We start from the raw sequence: 27,009 nt of genomic DNA on the forward strand, positions 1-27,009 counted from the left end.
AGGGAAGAGACAGGCAGGAGGTGGTACAGTAGGCTTCCCACCCCACAGAGCAAGATTCGGACAGGAGCCCTGCTGGCAGAGTAGGGTGCCCTGGGCACTTGGTGAAGCTAGGTTTGCCTACCCACAGAGCTAGAGCTGAGCACTTCTGGGCCAAGGTTTACTGGCAAAGTGGGGTGCCTTGGTGACACCTATTGGCAAAGCTAAAAGAACTGTGTAACACTTGCCCATGCAGGGCAGAGGCCGAGGGGCTAGAAAGAGGCATGCTTGCGGGCAAGGCTGAGAAGAGGCTTTCCTGATCAAGGAACCATATCCTGAGCATTTCTGAACCTGAATTGTAACCTGTTATTTCCCTAACAAACCCCATAATCATGAGTATTGTCTGTCAGTTCTATGTGCCCATTGCAATGAATCATCAAACTCAGCAGAGAAGGAGAGAGAGAGTGCCGTGGGAAGGAAGACTGGTGTCAGAATTGGTGAAAAGGTTGGAGGACGGAGGCATGACTGATCTCTGCCTCACAGGAATCAGACTTGGGCTGTTGATCTTGATTCTCTTTCCTCCTTGTGAAGTTAGAGGAGATCAAACGCTCTTATAACACTATTTTCACAAAGTGAAAAGTAACTTAAAGAAAACGTTAAGATAATTTACCAAGGTTACACATGCAATTAAATTTCCAGTTCTCTAGCAACGGGTTAATATGTTATACATGACATATGCTTTTCCTATAGACTACATAAGGAAAGCAAGGCCAGCTTCTTTATACAGAACTCATTACAGGCTAACCATACTAGTTCATATGGTTGGCTTCACTGACCCTAAGTTATATAACTGGATGCTTTCTCCTGAGTAACAAAGTTTAAAAACTCCAAGTAAGCAAAGCAAACTGCTGAGAAATACAACTCAGAACAAATCTACTCTTCTAAGAAATCCTTCCTGTCCAAATAGACTTGACTACTTCCAGCATTTTGTCTGCAATATCATGTCCAATTTCACAATACTACTACAGCAACTATCAGATTATACAGTTTATATGTTTACTTACATATTTGTCACTAACTGCAGACTAGATGTTCAACAAAACTCAAATAGCCAAGACTAAAGTCAATGAGGCAAAGAAGTATACTCCGACTATAGATTATACTTTGTATCATAACTAGCATAATCCTTGGCATTGAGTAATTGCTCTGTCTTATGACGTTCTCTATTATAATATAATAACAGTACAATACAAAAACTTCAGAAATTATTTAGAGGGCAAAAGGATGAAACTGATGGCATTTTCTTTTTATGTAAAGACAACCTAAAGACCTGCATGGTGAAACCTCTAATTAAGAAAAAAAAAAAGCTCCTAAAATAAATAAATTAAATTTTTAAATGATATGCTAGTTAAGATAAACTCATTTTAGCTGGTATAATAACAATACTATTTTTTAAACTATCATGTTAAAATTTTTTGAATTAAAAAAACACATCTTCTCTAACACTTTTAATATTCCTTCTAAATGTTCATAATTAAACACGAATGCTTAATAAATGAAGTTACTATATACAGAATGCGAGGAGATACAATTTTTAATAAGGCTCTCTAAGATTTCAAAGTTTAATTATTTTGGTAAACTGAGATCAGTTTTAAATAATGTATTTCACAAATTCTGGCTTGAATATTTATACTTTTAAGTGCTCTTAAATACAAAAGAGAATACCCAATTTAAGATGCCCCTACCTCACACCCAGTAAAAATATGGTAGAAATAAACCACAATGAAAAGTAACACAATTCATCTACTGAGGCACCTCTACACTAAAGAAAAAATTACATTTTTTTTTCCTCTCAAAGAAATCGAGATAATTTCATTTGTGGTGATTATGATCCATTTGCATAAAATGAAACATATTTAAATTTTCCAGAATCTAAACACTGAGTTAAATTTAATGTTCTCACAACAATTAAAGAATTTAACTTCCAAACTATACAGTAAATTGCCATTTCATGATTATTTATAATTTATATTTAGCTTCTTAATTTTTTTTTTTTCTCAGATAAAAATAATTTTTTTTTAACCACTTTACCTTTCTGCTGTAAGGATTACTAATCACTAACTTGGTGTCATCTGAACCAGATAAAATATATTCTCCCGTCTCATTCCAACAGATAGTATTAACCTAAAAAGAAAACAGAAAAAAATATAAGAAAAAGGGACATAAAGTGAAACATGCTATCTTTCATTATCTGATGGTTGAAAATTTTTAGCTCTAATGAGGTTACGTTTATGGTAAATAGTATATACCAGTTAACTTAAAGAAGAAAAATGACTGCCATTTAGCAAACACAACGTTCTGAAATTTCACAATGAAAAGTGTCTTTCTTAAATTTTATTGTTTCTATTATTAGAGTTAATCCATTTTATATCCAAAGACCTAAAAACATGTCACCTGAAAAGGAATTAGAAAAACTCACCTAGAAAACTATACTAATGAATGCTCTCTCTGTACCAGCACAAAGACAGGCATATAGATCAATGGAATAGAAGAGTCCAGAAATAAGCCCTTAATATTGATGGTCAAGTGGTATTTTTGACAAGGATGTAAAGACTCTTTAATGAGAAAAGAACAATCTTTTCAAAAGATTATGCTGGAACAACTGAATATCCAAACGCAAAAAACAAAACAAAACAAAAACAAAGCCAGACCCCTACCTCACGCCACATTAAAAAAAAAAAAAAAAAAAACCTGTTGCCGTTACGTCGATTCCAACTCATAGCTACCCTATACAAAACTTAATTCAAAATAAATAAACAACCTAACATAAGAGCTAAAACCACAAAACTCTTAGAAGAAACCACAGAAATGAGTCTTCACGACCTTGCATTTGGATTCTTAGATATGACACTAAAAGCAACAGCAAAAAAAAAAAAGATAAATTGGATTTCATCAAAATTAAACACTTTTGTGCATTGAAGGACATTATCATGAAAGTGAAAAGCCAACTTACAGAATGGAAGAAAATATTTGTAAATCATATATCTGATAAAGGTCTAGTGTTCAGAATATATAAAGAGTTCCCACAATTTTGCAACAAAAAGACAAATAACCCAATATAACAAAGAGCAACTGAATTGCATAGATATTTCTCCAAATAAAATACACGAATGGCCAAAAACTACATGAAAAGATATTCAACATCATTAAAAACCCAAACCAAACCCACTGCCATTGAGTCAATTCCAAATCATAGCAAACCTATAGGACAGGGTAGAACTGCTCCATATAGTTTCCAAGGAGTGGCTGGTGGACTCAAACTGCTACCTTTTGGTTAGCAGCTGAGCTCTTAACCACTGAACCACCATAGCTCCATTCAACATTATAGTCCTCAAAAAAAAAGCAAAACCATAGTGAGACACTACTTCACGCTGACTAGGACAGCTATAGTTAAAAAAAAAAAAAAAAAGAAGAAGAAGAAGAGAAAGTTACAAGTATTGGTGAGAATGTAGAGGAATTAGAACCCTCATACACTGCTGTTAGGAATGGAAAATGGTTTGGCTGCTGTGGAAAATACTTTGGCAATTCTGCAAAAAGTTAAATATAAAATTACCACATGATCCAGCAATCCTACTCATAGTTATACACCCAAAGAATTGAAAACAGCTACTCACACAAATACATGTACAAGTATGTTGATTGCATCACTATTTACAACAGCCAAAAGGTGGAAAAATTCAATATGGCCATCGACAGATGAATAAATAAACACTCCGGTATATACAGTCAGTTCTCATTATTTGTGGTAGATATGTTCTATAAAGTTGCCGTGAACACTGAATTAGCCAATACTAAACCACTGCTCCTAGGGTAAATATATCAGTTTCCTACGAGCCTCTGGTAACAACACTGTCATCAACCGATCAAAATATAAATCTTGTTTTATGTGTGTTTCTCTTTGAAGACACCTCATTTAATATATATTGCTGGTTTTTTACCTTTGAACTCAAAGCCAAGCCTGTTATAATTCATGCTTGAATGAAGCTTATCTTATCTAGCACATCAGAGTGTTCTTATGCTTAGGAACACCAGACAACACTTCAACACCACACTTTGGGGCCACTTTAAACAGTAAAATCACCAACAAAAAGCAAGAGAATGTGAAAACCATGACCCTAAATAGGCCATGAAAGGAACACTTATTTACAGTATGAGAGCTGAATCGAGAAGGCCACAGTGTCCACTTTGTTCCACCTCAGCAAGGAACAAGCACATCCAACAACTGAAATTTTTCACAGCTGTTCAACAACAACAACAAAAACCCAGTGCTGTCAAGTCAATTCTGACTCAGTGACCCCATAGGACAGAGCAGAACTGCCCCACAGAGTTTCAAGGAGTGCCTGGCAGATTCCAACTGCTGATCCTTTGTTTAACAGCCATAGCACTTAAACACTACACCACCACAGATTCCTCACAACTGTTGGGGAAGCATAATTTAAAAAAAAAAAAAATCTTCTGTCAACCAAACTCTCCACAAAAGTATAAGACAAAGAAAACAGTTTTATTTTTGAATAAGCAATAAACCAAAATGTGATATGCATTACAGGCAATCTGCAAAAGGCTGCAAAAACAGAATTTTATCCTTTTATAAAGCCAAGCAGATGCAACCCATCTCATACATGGTCTAAAAATAAATTATAACCAGTCCTAAAAGTTGACAGTACTATTCATCACACACATTTCATCATAAATTTACCTGGCAATTGAAATAGCTACCTATGCTTGACAAGTGACTTTCATCAAAGAAAAAATAACTATCTCACATCTTTATGACCTGAGGTAGGTTTGTAATGTGGAACCAAGCAGCAGCAGAAGTTAGGTTCTTATGCTCTGAGAAACCTGGGACTGAGATATAGGGGTGCATCGTCCCTGACTGATGACATTTCAAAGCTATGGCTTCCAGATCCTTGAGGAAACATTTCCGGGTTATAAAAATGGCAAGAAGCTTATTTAGCCTTTTAAAAGATTCGCTGTTGTTGCTAGGTGCTGTCAAGTCAGTTCCAACTCATAGCAACCCTATGTACAACAGACCGGGACACCGCCCAGACCTGTGCCATTCTCACAATTGTTGTTTGAACCTGTTATTGCACCAACTATGCCAATCTATGGCATTGAGGGTCTTCTTTTTCGCTGATCCTCTACCTTACTAAGCATGATGTCCTTTCCTAGGAACTGGTCCCTCCTGGTAACACGTCCAAACTACGTAAGACGAAGTCTCACCATCCTCCCGTGTAAGGAACATTCTGGCTGTACCTCACCCAAGACATATTTGTTTGTTCTTCCTGCAGTCCACAGTATATTTCAATATTCTTCACCAACACCATAGTTCAGTGGCATCAATTCTTCATCGGTCTTCCTTACTCATTGTCCAGATTCCACTTGCATATGAGGTGGTTAAAAATACCCTGGCTTGGGTCAGACACCTTAATCCTGCAAGTGACAGCTTTGCTTTTGAACACTTTAAAGAGGTCTTTGGCAACATATTTGCCCAATGCAATACATCATTTGATTTTCTGAATGCTGCTCGAGTGGGCATTAATTGTGAATCCAAGTAAAATGAAACCCTTGACAACGTCAACCTTTTCTCCTTTAATCATGATGTTACTTATTGGTTCAGTTCTGAGGATTTTGCTTTTCCTTATGTTGAGGAGCAATCCACACCGAAGGCTGTAGTCTTCGATCTTCATCAATAAGTAATTCAAGTATTCTTCGCTTTCAGCAAGCAAGGTTGTGTCATCTGCATATCGCACATTGTTAATGAGTCTTCTACCAAACCTACAGGACAGCTTCACAGACTCAGCAACAGACTGAATAAGTATGGTAAAAGGATGCAACCCTGGGGCACACCTTTCTTGATTTTAAATCATACAGTATCCCCTTGCTCTGTTTAAATGACTGCCTCTTGGTCTGTGTACAAGTTCCATGTGAGCACAATTAAGTATTCTGGAATTTCCATTCTTCACAGTGTTATCCATAATTTGTTATGATCCACACAGTCAAATGCCTTTGCACAGTCAAGAAAACACAGCTAAACATCTTTCTGGTATTCTCTGCTTTCAGCCAAGATTCATCTGACATCAGCAACAATATCCCTCGTTCCATATCCTCTTCAGAATCCGGCTTGAATTTCAGGCATTTCCCTGTCAATGTACTACTGCAATCACTTTTGAATGATGTTCAGCAAAATTTTACTTGCATATGATATTAGTGACATTGTTCAATAATTTCTGTATTCTGTTGTGTCACCTTTCTATGGAATGGGCACAAATATGGATCTCTTCCATTCAGTTGGCCAGATAACTGTCTTCTCAAATTCTTGGCATAGATGAGTGACCACCTCCAGTGCTGCATCCGTTTGTTGAAACATCTCAATTGGCATTCTGTCAATTCCTGGAGCCTTGTTTTTTGCCAGTGCAGCTTGGACTTCTTCCTTCAATACCGTGGGTTCTTTATCATACGTTACCTCCTGAAATGGCTGGACTTTGACCAATTGTTTTTGTAAGGTACGGTGACCCTTTTGTATTCCTTCCATTTGCTTTTGATGCTTCCTTCAATATTTTGCCAATAGAATGCTTTAAAATTGCAACTTGAGGCTTGAATTTTTTCTTCAGTTTTTTTAGCGTGAGAGATGCCTAGCCTGTTCTTCCAGGTCTTTGTACCTTTCATTACTTTATTTTGACTCCTCGAGTTGCCCTCTGAAATCTTATTCAGATCATTTACTTCATCATTTCTTCCATTTGCTTTAGCTACTCTATGTTCAAGAGTAACTTTGGCCTTTTCTTTCTCTTCTTTTTAATGACCTTTTGCTTTCTTCATGTATGGTGTACTTGGTGTCTTCCCACAACTCATCTGGTTTTCAGGTCATTAGTGTTCAATGTGTCAAATCTTGAGATGGTCTCTAAATTCAGGGGGGATGTATTCAAGGTCATATTTTGGCTTTAGTCTTCTTCAGCTTCAACTTGAACTTGCATATGAGCAACTGATGATCTGTTCTACAGTCAGCCCCTGGCCTTGTTCTGATGGATGATATTGAGCTTTTTAATCGTCTCTTTCCACAGATGCAGTCAATTTGATTCCCGTGTTTTTCATCCAGCGAGGTCCACATATATAAAAAAAAAAAAAATAGCTGCCGTTAATGCTGAAAAAAGTATTTGCAGTGAAGAAGTCGCTGGTCTTGCAAAATTCTATCGCGCGATCTCCAGCGTCATTTCTATCAACAACACCATATTTTCCAACTACTGATCCTTCTTCATTTCCAACTTCTGCATACCAATCACCAGTAATTATCAATACATCTTGATGGCATGTTTGATCAATTTCAGACTGCAGAAGTTGGTAAAACTCAATTTTCTCAACCTTGGCCTCAAAATGGTTGGTGTGTAAATTTGAGTAATGGTCGTATTAACTGGTCTTCCTCGTAGGCATATGGATATTATCCTATCAATGACAGCACTGTACTTCAGCATAGATCTTGAAACGTTCTTTTTGACGATGAAAGCGCCACCATTCCTCTTCATCATTCCCAGCATAGTAGATCATCTGATTGTCTAACTCAAAATGGCCAATACCAGTCCATTTCAGCTCACTAATGCCTAGGATATAGATCTTTATCCTTTCCATTTTATTTTTGACAGTTTCCAATTTTCCTAGATTCCTACTTTATACATTCCACATTCTGATTATTAATGGATGTTTGCAGCTGTTTCTTCTCATTTTGAGTTGTGCCACATCAGCAAATGAAGGTCCCGAAAGCTTGACTCCACCTACATCATTAAGGTCAACTGTACTTTGAGGAGACAGCTCTTTCCCAGTTGTATTTTGAGTACCTTCCAACCTGAGGGGCTCATGTTCTGCTGCTATTCATGAGGTTTTCACTGGCCCATTTTTTCAGAAGTAGACTGCCAGCTCCTTCTTCCCAGTCTTAGTCTGGAAGCTCTGCTGGAACCTGTTCAACAAGGGTGACCCTCTGGATATTTAAAATACCAGAAGCAAAGCTTCCAGTATCACAGCAACATGCAAGCTGTACGACAAACTGACAGATGCATTTCTTCCCCCTCTCTTAGATTTACATACATTTAAAAGAGGCAGAGAAAGAACTTATAAGTTTTCTAAAGTAAATGCTCTAAGAAAACAAGGGGTCTCTTTCCTCTTTTTTTATCAACAGGGAAAATTAAGCCTTTTTTTTTTTTGTACTTTCTAATTTGTATTTGCTCTTACGGCATGTTAGTGAATGACCACAAATGTACTGCAAAAATTGATTGTGATGTTATAAATAAATTTAACAAGTAGGCAAAATCAGAAATATGGAATCTACAAATAATGAGGAGTTAACATACGGCCCAGCAATTCCACTCCTAGGTATATAAACAAGATAATCGAAAACATATGTCCACGTAAAAACTTGTACACAAACGTTCATAACAGCTTTATTCATAATAAACAAAAAATTGAAAAAATCCAACTGTCCATCAACTGATGAATGCATAAACAAAATGTCATATATCCATATGATGAAATATTATTCACCAGTAAAAAGGAAAGACATACTGATACATGCTACGACATGGAAAAACCTCGAAAACATTATGCTAAGTGAAAGAAACCAGACCTATAAGGCCACAAATTGCATTGTTCCATTTATATAAAATGTACAAAATAGATAAATCTGTATAGACAGGAATTACAGATTAGTGATTGCTTAGGGCTGGAAGGTCATGGGAGAATTTGGGAATGTGTACTCATGTGTAAGGGGTTTCTTTTCAGGGTGATGAAAATATTCTGGAATTAGCGGTAATGGCTGTACTTCATTTCTTCCATTTGCTTTAGCTACTCCGCACTTAAGAGTCCGTTTTCAGAGTTTCTACTGACATCCATTTTTGTCTTTTCCTTCTTTCCTGTGTTTTTAATGATCTTTCACTTTCTTCATATATGATGTCCTTGATGTCTTCTGACAATTCCTCTGGTTTGTGGTCACTAGTGTTCACTGCATCAAGTCCATCCTTGAAATGGTCTCTAAATTCAGACAGTACGTATTCAAGGTCCCTCTTTGGCTCTTGTGGACTTGCTTAGATTTTCTTCAACTTGAACTTGCACATGAGCAACTGATGGTCTGTTCCACTGTCGGCCCCTGGCTGTCTTGACTGATGATGTTGAGCTTCTTCATCACCACTTTCCACAGATGTAATCAATTTGATTCCTGGTAGTCCACCTGGTGAGGTTCACGTATATAGTCATCGATTATGTTGAAAAAAAATACTTCTGATGAATAAGTCCTTGGTCTTGCAGAATTTTATCATGTGATCTCTGGCATCATTTCTATCACCAAGGCTGTATCTTTCAACTAATGATTCTTCTTCTTTGTTTTCAGCTTTCATATTCCAATCACCAGTAACTGTCAATACATCTTGATTGCGTATTTGATCAATTTTAGACTACAGCAGTTTGTAAAAATCTTTAATTTCTTCACCTCTGACATTTTTGAACGATGCATAAACTTAAATAACACTCATATTAACTGGTCTTCCTTGTAAGTGTATGGGTGTTAACCTGTCATCGACAGTGTTGTACTTCAGGACAGATGCTGAAAAATTCTTTTTGATCTCAGGGGACATCTAGGTCAATTGGCATAAGATAGTTTATAAAGGAAATGTTCTACATCCTACTTTGGTGAACAGCGTCTGGGGTCTTAAAAGCTTGTGAGCAGCCTTCTAAGATGTTCCACTGGTTCCACCCCATCTGGGGCAAGGGAAGATGAAGAAAGCCAAAGACAGAAGGAAAAGATTAGTCCAAAGGACTAATGAACCACAACTACCACAGCTTCCACCAGACTGAGTCCAGTACAACTAGATGGTGCCTGGCTACCACCACTGACTGCTCTGACAGGGATCACAATAGAGGGTCCTGGACAGAGCTGGAGAAAAATTTAGAACAAAATTCTAACTCACAAAAAAAGACCAGACTTATAGAGACTGTGGAAACCCCCAAGGTATGGCCCCCAGATACCCTTTTAACTCAGTGCTGAAGTCACTCCTGAGCTTCACCCTTCAGCCAAAGATTAGACAGGCCCATAAAATAAAATGAGACTAAATAGGCACACCAGCCCAGGGGCAAGGATGAGAAGGCAGGAGAGGACAGAAAAGCTGGTAATAGGGAACCAAAGGTCAAGAAGGGGAGTGTTGACGTGTCAGGGGGCTGGCAACCAATGTGACAAAATGATATGTGTATTAACTTTTTAATAAGAAACTAATTTGTTCTGTAAACCTTCATCTAAAAATACAATACTTAAAAAAGAATGTGAAAAAAAGCAATAAAAACACTTTCAATATACTAAAAGAAAAATTCTTTTTGACAATGAGGACACCATTCCTTTTCAATTTGTCATTCTCTGCATAGTAGACCATATGACTGTCACAATTCATAATGGACGATAAGTCTACTTATCGAGTCCACATTCTGATAACCAGTGGGTGTTTGCTGCTGTTACTTCTCATTTTGAGTTGGTAAATCTGCTACAAAAGACTTCTTTAAACTTTTAAAAAACAAAGATGTTACTTTAATTAACTAGAGTGTGTCTGACCCAAGCCATGATATTTTCAACCACCTCATATGCATGTGAAAGTTGGATAACAGAAAAAAAAAAAGGAGAATTGGTGGGTTTGAACTGTGGTATTGGTGAAGTATACTGAATATACCTTGGACTGCCAAAAGAACAAATATATCTGTCTTAGAAGAAACACAACCAGAATGTTCCTTAGAAGCGAGAATGGGAAGACTTCAACTGGCTTACTTTAGACACGTCATCAGCAAAGATCAATCTCTAGAAAAGAACACCATGCTTGGTAAAGAACTGGGCAAATAAAAATCAGGAAAACTCGCAATGAGATGGACTGATAGAACAGCAGCAACAATGTACTCAACATGGCAACGATCATGAAGATGGAGCAGAGCCAGTAAGGTTCAGATCTGTGATACAGGAGGTCACCACGAGTCGGTGTCTACTCAGCAGCAACTAACAATGACAATGGTTGCACATCATAGTGAATATGCTAAAGATTATTGTATTATATACTTTAAGAGCATGAAATTTATGAGACGTATACCTCAATTAAAAAAAAAACATAGAATTCCACTTCGGCCAAGATGGAGTATCATGGACCAGATTTACCATCATGCCTGAAGCAACACAGAAGCAGCAGGTTGCACATTCTTTTTAAGTTCATAAGTAACATTTATATTAAAGACAATCCTCTAGGCCATAAAACAGATCTCAAAGTATTTAAAATAATTCAAGTCATACAAAATATGTTCTCTGATCAAAGTGGAATTAAATACTAGAAATCAGCAACACAAATCATTGTGTGGAAACTACACACTTCCAAATAACAATTGGTCAAAAAAGTAATTACAAAATAGCTTTTGAAGGGAATGAAAATGAAAACATAATATTGCAATTAATGAGTTAAAGCCAAAGAATTATTCAGAAAAAAATTTATAGCACTAGAACACCTCTATTTGGAAAGCTAACACTTCCAATTTCTGATTCAACATGTACAGAGCTTAAAAGTCAACATTTCAAGTCCACACAATAAGAGAAAAGTGGAAAAACTAAGTATCAACAACTCTTACATACATCAGAGAACAGAGATCACACGGCAAACCACCACCCTGAAAAATGTAGATGTAGGTAGAAAATGCAGACAACTCACATGTCCATCAGCAGGTGAACAGATAAACAAATTGTGGTATATTTATGCAATAAAAACTAATAAACTATTCATATACGCAACATCGACAAATCCCAAAACAACTATGCTGAGTAAACCTGAAAATTGAAGGATTCGAACAAAAAAAAGTATATACTGTATGATCCCATTTTTAAAAATTTCTAGTAAACACACTTACAGTGGTGGAAAAATCAGTGACTGCTTAGGGCTGAGGGTGACAGGAAAGGAGAAGAGTGCCCGTGAGGAAACTTCTGGAGATGACTGATACGTTCATTAACTCGATTATGATGGTGGTTTCATGGATGCATATACAGGTCAAAACACCAGATTTACGCTTTGAAAAGGAATTTAAGTTATTACACCGTTAAAAAAAAAAAAAAGAAAATAGATCAGACTGGCATCATGCTCTTGCACTCGACTACTAACCAAAAGGTTGGCAGTTTGAATCCACCCAGCAGCACTGTGGAAGAAAAGTCTTGGCGATCTACTTCCGTAAGATTACAGCCATTGAAAACCCTACGGAGTGCAGTTCTATTGAGAAGCACATGCCATTTCCATGAGCTGGAATCATAACGCCTATTAGCTACACCAGATACTAGAACACATCAGTGTAAGGCCTTCAAAAATATCGAGTGAAAATAATCTCCAACCTTGAAACCTATACCCAAACTACTAATGAAATGTGAAAGCAGAAAAGACAAATTCAAACCTGAAAGAAAAGTTTTCTTTCCACCTACATACTTTGAAAATTATTTGAGAATATATTAAGTAAAATCTAAAGTAAATCAAAAAACAGGAAGATACAGAATCCACAGGTTATAAAACCTTGAGATTTACGATAAAGGCGATTGTGCATTATGAAAGAAAATCCATTCGGAATGAAAACTAGGAAATTTCCATTCAGGTGGGGGAAAGATTTGACCTTAGGTCCTCAGAGAAAAACATAAAATCTAACACATAACACACTCTTTGCCTCTTCAATGAACAATTCAGAAGTGCCATTTTTGTGCTAGGCACTCCTTTTGATACCAGATGAGCAAAATAAGCTCTTAGAAATATTTTCTTGGTGTGGTGAGCTGGATAGCTGTCCAGGCTATGAACAAACAATAAATGTGTGTAGGCGTGAAATTATCAGATAATGATAAGCACTGTGAAAAAGAACAAAAGAAAGATAATGATAAGGGGTTAACTCATTGCCATCAAGTTGATTCCAACTCACAGCGACCCTACAGGACAGAGTAGAACTTCCCCACAGGGTTTCCAAGGACGAGCTAGTAGGTTCGAATTGCCGACCTTTTGGTTAGCAGCCTGAGCTCTTAACCACTGCACCGCGAGGGCTCCAATTTAATTAGGTTAGTCAGGAAAGAGTTCTCTTATATGCAACACTTTAAGAGACAGGTACATGAAATGCGGTAAGCTTCATAGGTATCTGGGAGAAGAGTGTTCTAGGAGTGGGCATAAAATACATAAGATGAAGGTAAACTTGGCATACTGAAGAAAGAGCAAGGCGACTAGGGCAAGTTAAACCATGTATAAAAAAGAACATGCTAAGAGATGAAACTGGAAAAGCAGGTAAGCCACACAAAATCATGACAGAAAGATAAGAACGGCGAGGACTTCGGATTGTCCTCTAAGTTTGCTAGACACCCACTGAAGAGTTCTGAGCAGAGGAGTGTCATAACACACGTATCATGTATGGAGAAACTATTTAGGAGACTACTGCGTTCATTCCAGAAAAGATGATAGCTTGGCCTACTCTGGTTATAGTAAGATTCTGGATGTATTTTGAAAGGAGATCTAAGAGAAGTGGTTGATGGATTAGAAGTGTATACGAGAAGAAAGAGAAGAATGAAGGATGACTCTAAGGTTTTAGAGCTGAGGAGCAGAGTTGGAAAGTTCTAGGGGAGAAGCAGGTTTGGAGATGAAAATAAACAGCTCTGATTTCAAGTCTGGGATGTCAAATAGGCATCTAAATGAGGAAGTTGAGCATATGAGTTTAGAGTTCAGGGGAAAAGCTGGCTGGAGATGTAAAATTTTGTATGGTCATAATACTCTAACCGTGATCCATAAATTTTCCCTGCCCTTATTCTGCGAAGTTCAACAAAAACTAAGAATAGTATATATAAGACTTACTAACATTGCTTATTGAGTTTCATCTTTCAGAATACATAGTACCACTTAGGAGTAACTTAGCACCACTTAAGCAGTAACTCCTCATCCCCTCATCCCTCTAGACCCTGGTAACCCCTAATGAACTTCTGTCTCTATCGCATTTGCCTACTCTGGCCATTTCTAGATATTTCATATAACCAGGGTCATAAAATATTTGTTCTTCTGTGTCTGACTTATTTCATTCAGCATGTTTTCAAGGTTTATCATCCATGTTGTAGCATACATTAGAACTTCGTTTCTCTTTATGGCTGAATGATATTCTATTGTATGTACTTACTACATTGTGTTTATCCATTCATCTACTGATGGGCACTTGGGTTGTTTCTACCTTTTGGCTATTGTGAATAATGATGCTATGAACATTGGGATACAAGTATCTGTGTGGATCCCTGCTTTCAAGTCTTTTGGGTATATACACGTAGGAGTGGAACTGTTGGGTCATATGGTAATCTTATGCTTAACTTTTTGAGGAACTGCCAAACTTTTCACTGGAGCTGCATCATTTTACATTCCCACCAGCAATGCATGTTGTTGTTGTTATGGTGGTGGTGTGCCATCAGGTCAATGCCAACTCTGTCCAGGCATGGACCAGTAACATCAAACGTACCTCCAAAATGGAGGGTGCTGAGACAGAAGAAAGAAGTGGGAACTCCAGTGTGGCAGCAAAGGAGTTTATTACAGAGACTTATATACAAGGCAGTCCTGGGTGGCTGCAGGACCAAAGCAGATCTCTGTGCCCCACAGTAGGAAAACAGAGGTTTACAGTGGCAGTGGACAATAGTGGCTACATGCCAGGGACTTACATAAGAGTGACTCAGCAACGGGTGGTGAACTAGTGGACCACATGAGGGTGTTCATGTTTGGCCTAGCAAAGCCTGTTTGTCCTTCGGTCCAGCCCTCGAGGCCAGCTCTTACAATCTGGTATGCTCCCCATCTTCTGCTGTAGTACAAGAGACCCGATTTCCTCCTTGCTGAGAACAGATATAGAAGTGGGATTGGCCAGGTGCCGTAGGGTGCCCGCACATGTGCAACAGACAGACAAAGTTACTGTGCGCCCAGATTAGGGGGAAGGCTTCTCTGGTAAGGAAAGGGAGCTGGGAGAGAGAAAGTGACCCAATTCCCAGCCTCCTTATCAGAGAATGCTCTGCCCAAGGCCCTAACTTAGGCAGCCTGGATGGGAGGTTTAGAGGTAGACAATGTCCCCAACAGACTCACAGCGACCCCGTATCACAAAGTAGACCTGCCCCATAGGGTTTTCTAGGCTATAATCTTTACAGGAGTAGATTGCCACATCTTTCTCCCACGGAACTGCTAGTGGGTTCAAATTGCCAACCTTTCAGTTAACAGTCAGTTCCAACTTCTCCACATACGTGCCAACACTTTTTGTTTTCTGGTTTTTTTTTTGACAATAGCCACCCTAATAGGTGTGGAGTGGTATCTCATTATGGTTTTGAGTTGTATTTCCTTGGGCATCTTTTTGGATGCTTGTTGGCCATTTGTTTATCTTCTTTAGGGTAATGTCTATTCAACTCTTTGGCCCATTTTTTAATTGGGTTGTCTTTTTGTTGTTGAGTTGTATGACTCCTTTATATATTCTGCATATTAAGATATATGGTTCCCAAGTATTTTCTCCCATTCTGTAGGGTGGCTCTTCACCTTCTTAACAAAGTCCTTTGATGCACAGAAGTTTTTAATTTTGATGTAATTCCATTTATCTACTTTGTCTTTTGTTGCTCATGCTTTGGTATCATATCTAAGAATTCACTGTCAAAAACAAGATCTTGAAGCTTTATCCCTATGTTTTCTTCTAAGAGTTTTATGATTTTAGTTCTTATATTTAGGTCATTGATCCATTTTCAGTTAATTTTCATAAATGGTGTAAGCGTGTATTACTTTGAATCCAAAAAAAAATTTAAATTTTAAAATAAATAATATATACCTAAACTGTATTTAGAGTATAATTAGAAATATATACACAGGAAAAAAAGATAACAGTTTTGGGGATAAGACTATAGGTACTTTTTTCCTCTTGAATTTCTTTCCTTAAGTTTTAAATGTTGGGTTTCTTAGGGTTAGGACCTGAGCCTTCTTTTCACTTCATAATTTCTTCCCAGGTGGTCTTTTTAGTCTCATGTTTACAATTAGCAGGTATAGCAGTATTTCCAAAGTACAGTCCGTGGTTCACCTAGAACAGAATTGCCTGAAATATTAAAAACAGATTCCTTGGCCTTAAACTCCAGAAGGTTGTTTTGTTTGTTTGTGGTATCTCAGTTTCTTCAAAAGACAGTTTAAAAGTACAGTGTTAAATCACCTTCTGTAATGAAATAGGGTATCCCAATTTAACAGGAATGATACCTTTAGAAATGTAAATGAATTTACTTTGATTTTCAGTAATCACTAGTCCTCACTTGTACACTGGTTCTCAAATCAATAATCAGCCTAGCAAGCTCAGATCATCAGGTTTGTATCGGTAAAGATGTATCTCTTCCCTTCTGCCTTTGTCAACCATACTATAAGTCTTACACCCCAGGGCAAAAAAAAGAAAATATATAATAAAACAGTTGACATGAATAGATTTGTATGCATTCCATCTCTGTGTTGAATGAATTATAGGGAAACACAAATGAAATACAGAAGACTAAGTAAGATGATGTTGTAATAGTCCACAAAAGAGAAGCTAGCCTAAATTAGGTGGTAGTAAACAGACAGAGAGAAGTAAATAGATTCCAGATATATTCTGGAAGTAGAGTTGATTTGTAAATACATTGGATATAAAACTTGAAGCAAAGAGAAGGATCAAAGATAACTTGAAATCTTCAGATTAAACAGCATGATGAATATCGATGCCATTCATTGAAATGTCGAGGACTACAGATTTAGCGAAACAAAAATAATGTGTTAAGATATTACGTAATGAATAATATCATCATTAAAAGCAAGAATTCAGATACTACGCGCCTCCTTATGTAATACAACATGAAGCACAGAAGATCACCTATAAGTATTCCCGCAAAAAAGTTGAATCTAAATCTAATTAAGTCTCTAGGGGTAACTTTCAGTTACAGAAAATACAAAGTTTATAGAAACAAGGTAGATGACATCACAAGATTGAAACAAGCAAAGAAATCTAGAATAGTGGACATTTTATACAAAAACTGATTCAGTTTCTATAACAAGTCAATGGCAGGGGACGAAAAGGCGGAAGACTGCTCTAGATAAACAGATTCAAGACACACAGCAATCAATGTATGGACTTTGCTTAGATTCTCTTCCGAACAAAAAATAAAAAGCTGTTTTTAAACAATCAGGGAAATTTGGTTACAGACTGTATATTAGACGACACACACAAAAGAAATACTGTTAATCTTGTTATAGATTATATAATGGCATTTTAGTTACATAAGAAAATGTCCATAGTTTTTAGGCTTACATACAGGGGTGAAACGATAGGACATCTGGGATTGGCATTAAAACACTCTAGCACTGAAAAGAAAAATGACACAGAAAAAGAAAATGTGGCTAAACCTTAACTGTTAAATCCATGTGTTGAGTATATGAAAAATATGTTTGAAAATTTTCCTAATAAAAATTAAAATGAAAAGGGTTGTTTTGGCCCTGTTAAATTTGGAGTGCCTATCAGACGTGCAAGTAGAAATGTATGTAGATAATTCAATATATGAATGTGGAGTTCCAAGAAGAGGCTGTTGTCATGGTTTTTTAAAGACACGGGACTGGACAGAGTCACAGAGATGAAGAAAGGAGGTGGGAGGTGCCAGAACAGAATAGTTTTTGAAGGTCAAGAAGTAGAAGGTTCAGTTAAGAAGACATAGAAGATACTGTCAACTAACGAGATAGAAAAAAAAAAAACCATGAGAGAGTGGTATCAGCATAAATCAACAGAAAAAGAGGGTGTGCTCGATGTCTAAAGTTTCTGAAAAGTGACCACTAGATCTGGAAATGTGAAGATAACTAGTGACAAGCAGCTTCAGTAACATGAAAGAGATGGAAGCATTTTGATATTAGAAAACACTCATCTTCACTTCAAAAAAAAAAATCTTCTGTAGTCTCTTCTAATTTCAAAATATTCTTTTTATGTTTTAATGTAAAATTTTATTCTCTCATGTTGTTATAGTTAGTCACAATCCTGTCTGGGAGAATTTAGGCATTTCATTGAACATTAAAACACTATTAAAATGTTCCATAGTAGAAGTAACTATTACTTACACAGCCATCATGTACATTCAGGGTTGCTTCAAGTTTTAATCTTTGGATAAATTCTCTTCTTCCTGGGTAGAAAGAAAAAACTAAATAAATCACACAATTTATTGTTAAGAAAAATACAGAGGAGAAAAGGCAACTCAATGTAGAAAGGATAGTCTTCAACAAATGGCACTGAAAAACTAGACATCCACACATAACATGACCCTAGGCACAGACCTTGTATCTTTCACAAAAATTGGCTCAAAATGGGTCATAGGGAAGGGTGGAGCCAAAATGGTACCATAGACAGACACACTATTCTGATCCTCTACAGCAAACACCTGAATAAGTAAAACAGGTAAGATTGTCCATCTCAGAACCCTAAGCATCAAATGAAAGGATAAAGAACTCGAATGGAAGAAAAAACTGATGGAAAACAGAGAACAATAAGAGATTCGGGGCGGGGGGGAGATCCCCTGCCAACTAAACACAGCACAGCCTTGCCATCTTGGAACACAGCCAGCAAAGACGCTGGACCGGGAGTATGGGAAGACAACATCATGGAGCTTTGAAGAGGAGACAGGGTACTCAGTAATCAGGGAAACACGTTCTCTCAGCCCTCGCCCTTCTGCCCCATAGGCCAACTCCACACCTTCCCTATGGGCCACAACTCACTGCCCAGCTAGAGAGCCACCAGCACACCGCTACCCTGGGTCCGCCTTGCCTCCACCCGTGAGCTCCCACTGCGTCATTTCCCCCCGCACTCCCCCCGCCATCCCGTCTTCCTTTTCTTTCTCCCACTCACCTAGCCATGTATGCCACATCTACACCTTTCATACAAGCCACACCACGCTGCTCGGCTAGAGAGCTACTGACCCGCCACTACCCGAGGTCTGCCCCACCCTCACTGGCCAGCTCCCGTGGCGCCACTTTTTTCCCTTTGTACCTTTTCTTTCTCCCTCCCACCTAGCCCCACTCGCTACCTCCACCCTTTCTAACAGGCAACACCAGGCTGCGCTGCTTAGCTAGGGAGGCACCAGCCTGATGCCAACCCAGGTCTACCCCACCCCAACCCTTCGGCTGACACAGCACCTTTTCATCCCTGCCTTCCTTTTCTTTCTCCCACCTATCTAGCCCTGTATGCCACCTCTACCCCTTCCTGCCTTGTCACCACATGCTGTTTAGGCTAGAGTGCAACCAGCCTGCCACCCTGGGTCCACACTGTGCCATTTTTTTTTTCTTTTTTCCCTTTCTTGCTTTTCTATCTCCCTCCTACCTAGCCCCACATGCTAACACCACCTTTCCCACCAGGCGACACCACACTGTCTAGGCTAGACAGCCACCTGCCAACTGCCGCTCCAGGTACACCTACTTCCACCCATTGGCTCCTGCTGTGCCACCATTTTTTTTTTTTTGCTTTATTTTTTTTCTCTTCTTTCTCCCTCCCACCAAACCTCATGCATCACAGGGCCTTAGGTCTGCCCTGCCTCCACTCACCAGCCCCCACCACGCCATCAGTTTTTTTAATCTATTTTTCTTGTTTTATTTTTAATGTTTCTCTTTTCTTTTCTCTATCTTCCTTTTCTTTTTCCTTTCAATTAGCCCCGTATGCCACCTCCCCGCCTGCCACCAGCCTACTGCTATCCAGGATTCGCACAGCCTCCACCCACCAACTCCCACCACTCAATCACTTTTTTCTCTCTTTTCCAATCGCATCTAGCCCCATAAGCCACCTCCCCTTGGATTCGCCCCATCCCCACTCGCCAGCTCTAATGCACATCCAGTTTAACATACTATTTTTTCTTTCTTAATAAAGAAAGAAAATAATACCTTAATGTCTTGGAGGCAGCAGACAATATAAAAAAGCAGGACAACATGGCTCCAGCAAGTGAACAAAATAATCAGATGACCTTCCGGTAGAAGAAAAAGCAGAACAACAACCTGATATGGAATTCAAAAAACTAATATTCAGGGCTTGCCAATAAATTAGGAAAGAGATCAAGGGAAACAGACAAAACCATGGAAAAAATAGCCAAAATCAAGGAAAACACAGATAAAACAATAGAGGAGTTCAAGAAAATGATACAAGAATATAGTGACAAAATAAATAATTAGAAATCATACAAAAATGGCAACTAGAAATCCAAAAGATAAATAACAAAACTTCAGAAATAGACAACTCAATAAAAAGTCTCAGGTGCAAATTTTAAACAACGAAAACCAGAATCAGCAAGACTGAAGACACGCATGGAGGTCACTTTGTCTGAAGAAATTTCACAGAAAAGGGTGAAAAAAACCTAAGAACTATGTCGGATGCAATCAAGAGCAGAAATTTACATGTGATCAGAGTTCCAGAACAGGGGGAGGAAGTGGAAAACACAGAGAAGATTGTTGAAGATTTGCAGGTAGAAAACTTCCCAAATATCACGAAAGACAGAGCTAACCATCCAAGAAGCTCAACGAAGCCCTTACAGGATGGACCCCAAAAGAGAGTCACCAAGACATACCATAATCACAGTTTGCAAAACCAAAGACAAAGAATCCTGAGAACAGCTCAGGAAAAACGAAGTCATTTACAAACGGGACTAAGACTAAACTGCAATTACTCAGCAGAAGCTATGCAGGCAAGAAGACAATAGGTGACACATACACACACACAAAAAAAACCTTGAAGAAAGAAAACTGCCAGCTAAGAATATATCCTGCAAAACTCTCTCTCAAATATGATGGCAAAATTAGGGCACTTCCAGATAACCAGAAAGGAAACGTTAAAGATTAGGGCAGAAATAAATAAAATAGAGAACAGAAAACGATACAAAGAATCAACAAAACTGTAAGTTGGTTATTTAAAAATATCAACAAAATCGACAAACCATTGGCCAAATTAACAAAAGAAAAACAGGAGAGGAAGAAAATAACCACTTAAATGAGATGGAAGACATTACAACAGACCCCACTGAAATAAAAAGCATCATAACAGAATACTATGAAAAACTGTACGCCAACAAATTTAAGAACCTAGAGGAAATGGACAAATTTCTAGAAACACACTACCTACCTAAACTAATGCAAACTGAGGTTGAAAATCTGAACAGACCCATAACAAGAGAAGAGATGGAAAAGGTAATAAAAAAAATTCCCAACAAAAAAAATCCCTTGTCCATATGACTTCACTGGAGAATTCTACCAAACATTCAGAGAAGAGGTCACACCAGAACTACTCAAACTATTTCAGAGCACAGAAAAGGAAGGAATACTCCAGAATTCATTCCATGAATTCAGCATAACCCTGATACAAAAACCAGGCAAAGACACCACACAAAGGGAAAATTACAGACCAGTATCTCTCATGAACATAGATGCAAAAATTCTCAGCAAAGTTCACCAAAAACGTAATACACCACGACCAAGTGGGATTCATACCAGATATGCAAGGATGCTTCAACATTAGAAAATCAATCAACATAATCCACTGCATAAAGAAAATAATCACACGATCATCTCAATGGACACAAAAAAGGCATCTGATAAAGTCCAACACCTGTTCTGATAAAAATTCTCAGGAAGGACTAATGGACCACATCTACCATGGCCTCCACCAGACTGAATCCAGTACAACTAGATGGTACGCGGCTACCACCGATGGCTGCTCTGACAGGGATCACAATAGAGAGTCCTGGACAGAGCTGGAGAAAAATGTAGAACAAAACTCTAACTCAAAAAGAAAGACCAGACTTGCTGGCCTGACTGACTGGAGAAACCCTGAATGTATGGCCCCAGGACATCCTTACAGCTCAGTAATGACTGGATAGGCCCATAAAACAAAACGAGACTAAAGGAGCACACCAGCCCTGGAGCACGGACTAGAAGGCAAGAGGGCAAAGGAATGCTGATAATAGGGAATCTAAGGTTGGTGTTGGTGCAACAGAATACCCAATACCGAGTTTGAGATTTGTAAAACTGTTCTAGTTGGTGTTTATCATTTACAATTGTAATTGATTATGACTGACTTCAATACCAGGGTGGGTGGCGTTTCCAAGTACTTGAAGCAGATTTTGTTTTTTAAAGCACTGTTAGTGGTTAACTGGCAAGATATAAATAGTGAAACTTTCTTTTTAATGATCTCTAGTAAGGATAAATGGAATGGATGTATATGTCATTCTGCACCCTATCGTTAACAATGGAGCCCTGGTGGCCTAGTGGTTAAGGGCTCAGCTGCTAACCAAAAGTTCGGCAGTTCAAATCCACCAGCCACTCCTTGAAAACCCTATGGGACAGTTCTACTCTGTCCCATAGGGTCACTGTGAGTCAGAAGGGACTCAACAGCACCTAACAACAAAAATTGTTACAAATAAGATAAACCTTTTATTTTTGTTGTACATGTATCATGAGTTGTCATGCAAATATATTATTATTGCAATCGTAGTCAAAACATTTGAAAAACGCCAATCTAAAACATATCTGTAACGTAAGTTCCACGCTTCCAGAAGCTCCTATTCTCTCTAAGCACTTTTAACTCAATTCCCCTCTACCAAGGACGGATGAAATCCTCAGAAGAGCTACCACATTGTCTGCAGTTGTCAGGGTTGCTAAAAGCCCTTCAGTGGTCTATTTCAAGGAATCATCAGTACACTCTAGTTTATGTTTGTCATATTTGACAGTTATTTTTCAGCTTTCATTAAAATTTCAAGACTAAGAGAAAAAAATACAAATATTCCACTAACTTTTCCTTCATATAAATATATTGTAACTTGGCAAAACATTGTGAAGAACCTAGTAATTTACATTGTGAAGAACCTAGTAATTCAGAATGTAGATGTATTCAAGATATGCTAAAGAGTAATTTCAATGCAAAATCACCTTTCAATACATACTGGCTAGAACGATATGCAAAGGGCACTGACTTCCTAAACCCCTTGCAAAGAGAGTTTATTATTCAAACTCCACTAAAAATTAGTCACTGGCTGACTAATCATAATTTAGGCATTTCATATTTCATAGTAAGTATTTTATACATTATAGTAAACAAATCCCTTGAAAAGTTCTTTAAAATTACCTTTTCTTCAAAAGGACAGAGTTGAACTGACCAATTGAGTTTCCAAGGAGCAACTGGTGGACTCAAACTGCTGACGTTCTGGTTAGCAGCCAAGCTTTTAACCCCTGCGCCACCAGGGCTCCTTTCTTCAATTATTTTCTTTTAATTCAGAAAGATTAGAAAGTTTAAATTACAGTTATAGGCAAGAATAGCAAAACTGAGAGAAATGAGTAGAACTTATAACACATACTGAGTCAAAGGAAATGTACAGAAATGCTAGCTTTTTTAATAAGCAATGTTCATCTTTATAAAATTTTATATGCATTGTATATACATAGTAAGATGAAATACGTGTAGCTAATAAATTATATCACTGGATTCCAAAAACATTACTTTACAACTAGTATATAGTATCCGAGAAAATGAAATATTTAAACCTATAGTTGTCACTTACTCTGGAAAGAATACTCTTTCTTAAAAAAATCCTATGCTGGAACTTAGATCAGGCTCATAAAGATTACACTCCCCAACTACACCTCTGAATTCCTGGTAGGCTAAAAACAACACTCTATTTGCTCCGGTGAACCTTGTGAATCTAGGGGCTACAGTAAACACATCCTTTTCTCCTAAATAACATATCAGTTATTTATCTTCATTCCATAAAAGGACTTTTTTTTTAGCTATAATTTTTTTTTTTTTGATGAGAAGAGAGGTAGTTAATCAAATTTAAATAAAATCCAACTACAAAGGTTGTATACTACTATAGAAAAGACACATTCTATGGCAAAATAATTTGAAACGTAACTGTTACAAGAAAACACAATTTTACTGTTATTTAGCAGAAATTCATTATTAGAAACACAAATAATGAAAATAAACTAGAAAAACATTAAACATACAGTTCTATAGATAAACACAATTAAAATGTTTATAAAGACAAGAGTCTATTTACTTTCTAGCTGCATGGCTAGTCCTTGGCCTTTTAAAAGAATGCTTTATAAGGCGTACTTCAAAAAGTCATCCTCAACACCTCTTTAACTAATGAGGATTTGTAAACCCTGGTGGCGTAGTGGTTAAGACCTACAGCTGCAAACCAAAAGGCTGGCAGTTCTAATCTACAGGTGCTCCTTGGAAACCATATGGGGCAGTTCTACTTTGTCCTGTAGCATAGCTATGAGTTGGAATCAACTCCATGGCAGCGGGTTGGGGTTTTTTTGTTTTGTTTTGTTTGTTTAATGTGGACTTTGCTGCTTCTTCACTCTAAACTCAATATTTTACTGTGGAAGAGTTGGATAAACTAACGGTGTAAAGAGGTCGACTAAGAGTGAAGGCCAAGAAATTACTTTACAAGCTATTTTCAAATATTTGAAATATCGCACTTTTTTAGGTTAATGGTTACAAAAAAACTGTACAATTTTTTAATATAAAAATAATTACCGTAATCAACACTCCAGGTACTTCTCCTAGAACAAACTGACAAAAGGCATGTACAAGGATACTCATTGCAATGCAGTAACAGCAAATGTCCATTTAAAAAGGAAAGGTTGAGCTGACAATGACACCTTCGTACTACGAAATATTATACAAGTTTAAAAACTGAATGGCTCTATTTTTACTGCCACAGAAAGATCTCCAGGAGGAAGTGGTAGGAAAAGCAAGCAGCAAAACAATTCTGACAATCTAACACCATGGATACAGGGCGCACACAGAATTACAGCATTTCAGTATGTACATGTAATATGCTTGTAAGAACGCAAAGAAAAAGGTCTAAAAGAATATTCAGCCATCAGATAACCTTGTTAATTCTAAAGGAATAGAGATAAAACGGAATGCGAGGGATCACAGGGATTTTGTCTTCATTTTAATTGCCTGAGTTTTTACAAGGAGAAAGTACTAATAAGTTGCTTAAGACAAAAAGAAAAAAAAAGAGAGCAGATAAAAAATGCAGGCTACCTTCTCTCAAATAATTTACAAACCAGAACCGTGGGCTGTAATGAGATTTCATTTTTTTCTATTTAAGTCAAAACCAAATGACAACAACACATAGCAAAAAGTAACAAAACTGGAAAGAAAACAATTTTCATTTGGTGTTGTCTTATCTTTAAGACACAGACACACACACACACGGGCGAGGCGAGGGAGAGAACTCAGACTCTAATGGAAACAGTATAGAGAAGAAAACTAAAAAGCTCCTTACTAAAATATAGCCCGTTTTAAGAAACTGGACGTTTCATTTAGCTCAGGCGTGACCCAGAATCTTCACAAAACCATGCTATCCAAAACGAAAAAAGTAGAAGACTGTTCCCTCAAGTGTTGAAGGTTGTTTTTAGAAAGCTTAACTAAGAAACAGTAAATGCCAAGTGTGTCTTACCGGAGTGGGAATAGGAACGTGAAACCCTACACCACCTTAGGGCGGACGAAAGGAACTGAACTGCGAGCGGAGCAGGGCAGCGCGCGGGGGTGGAGTGGGCTCGGCTATCACTTTTCGCTTTGGCTCGGAGCCACAGAACAGTTTTCGCCGAGTCTCTTAGGGCCGTCGAGTCCCTGAGGGTGCTCAAGGCGTCGCAGGCGACACAAACCCTCCCAAGATTGAGGGGAGAGGGGAATCCACAAAAACTTGGGTCCTTCGGCTAAGCCGGGAGCGTAGGAGAAAAGCAGAAGTTTCGCTACAAACGTAGCGGCTCCGCGGGACTCTGCAAATCTCCTCGCGAGTACCACCCTGGAAGCGACCCCGACCCCTTTCCTCCCCAATACAGTCCGCCCCCCTGCCCGGCCCCCTGAGGAAAACCCAGAAAGGGCGGCGGCCGGCGGCATGAAAGCCGGGCTTAGTCTTAGGAGGACACGGGCGCGGGGTCCGCCGGCAGGGGTCCCAACCAGCACCCCAGAGACGCCGGAGCGCCCCTGCTGAGGCGCTGTCCCACCTCCAACAGCCACCGCGGCGCGGCCCCCTCCCCCAACCTCGGGCGGCGACTTCGGCGCCTCCGCCCCGGGGCCCCGCTCACCCAGGTAGCGGCTCCGCAGCCGGGACGGGTCCTCTAGCCCGAGGGACCTTTTCCTTACGTCCCACAACAGGTGTGGGCAGCAGCCACCCCGAGGCATGGCTCTGCGGAGCCGGGGTAGGAGGGGAGACCCCCGAATGGAGGAGGGGAGAAGAGGGAGGGGACACGCGATCAACACCCCAGCCGCACCGGCACCATCCGCGCGCAGGGCCTCGTAGGCACGGCGACTTAGATGGCGGCGGCGGCGGCACCGCCTTCGCCTCTCAAACCCGGCCGCACCCGGGCCAGAGCTCGCCTCATACTCTCCTCAGACTACCCAGAACATCCAGAGATCAGCAACAGTCCCCTCCCTCGGCTCCCCTCCAGCAGGAGGCGGAGGCGGGAGGGACTCCTCCCTCTCCTCGTCCTCGACTCCCTCCCCTTCAAGCCCTTCTCGCGAGATGAGGACCACCCCAGGGAGTGAGGCCGCTGTGCGCGACGGCTGCCCTCACCTTAGAGAAGTGGCTTCAGGCCATTCTAGCCAACTTTTTAATTCTCTATAGATAAAAGAGGAATGGAGAGAGAAGGAGCTGAGATCTGCAGTCTCTTGCTCACGGATCTCGTTTCAAAACAAGGAAAAGAGTTGTACGGCGTCATCTTCAGTTAGGGCACGGAAGGCCTGAAAAGCCCATTTTAACTACGGGAGGTTAGAAGCTGGTTGTAGCTTCACTTTCCCTTCACCAACATGGCCTCGAGGACAAAAAGGAGAAGTTAGAGCTTCCCGCCTCAACCTGCTCGGGCCGCGCAGCGAGCCAATCACCGTGGGCAGCTGCGCCTGCGCAAGCGCGCTGCCGCAGGGACAGGA

The 27,009-nt window shown here is 39.0% G+C and overlaps 1 protein-coding gene across 3 annotated transcripts in view; it reads right to left on the minus strand.

The window, feature by feature from the left end:
• The window catches only part of DCAF6 (DDB1 and CUL4 associated factor 6), a 171,121-nt gene extending 144,593 nt beyond the window's left edge, over positions 1–26,528 (minus strand). Inside the window, exons 1-3 of one of the 3 annotated variants that reach the window (XM_049881321.1) lie at positions 26,169–26,528; positions 18,156–18,217; positions 2,068–2,160 (exon numbers count right to left, since the gene is read on the minus strand). In XM_049881321.1, coding sequence (XP_049737278.1) covers positions 2,068–2,160; positions 18,156–18,217; positions 26,169–26,265 — 252 coding nt within the window. In that variant the 5' untranslated portion in view covers positions 26,266–26,528. The remainder of the gene's footprint in view (positions 1–2,067; positions 2,161–18,155; positions 18,218–26,168) is intronic. The other 2 variants (XM_049881319.1, XM_049881320.1) reach the window with 2 other exon arrangements.
• Positions 26,529–27,009: the final 481 nt, after the last annotated feature.

This window comes from Elephas maximus, chromosome 3, assembly GCF_024166365.1.
Source record: "Elephas maximus indicus isolate mEleMax1 chromosome 3, mEleMax1 primary haplotype, whole genome shotgun sequence".
NCBI classification, from domain to species: domain Eukaryota; kingdom Metazoa; phylum Chordata; class Mammalia; order Proboscidea; family Elephantidae; genus Elephas; species Elephas maximus.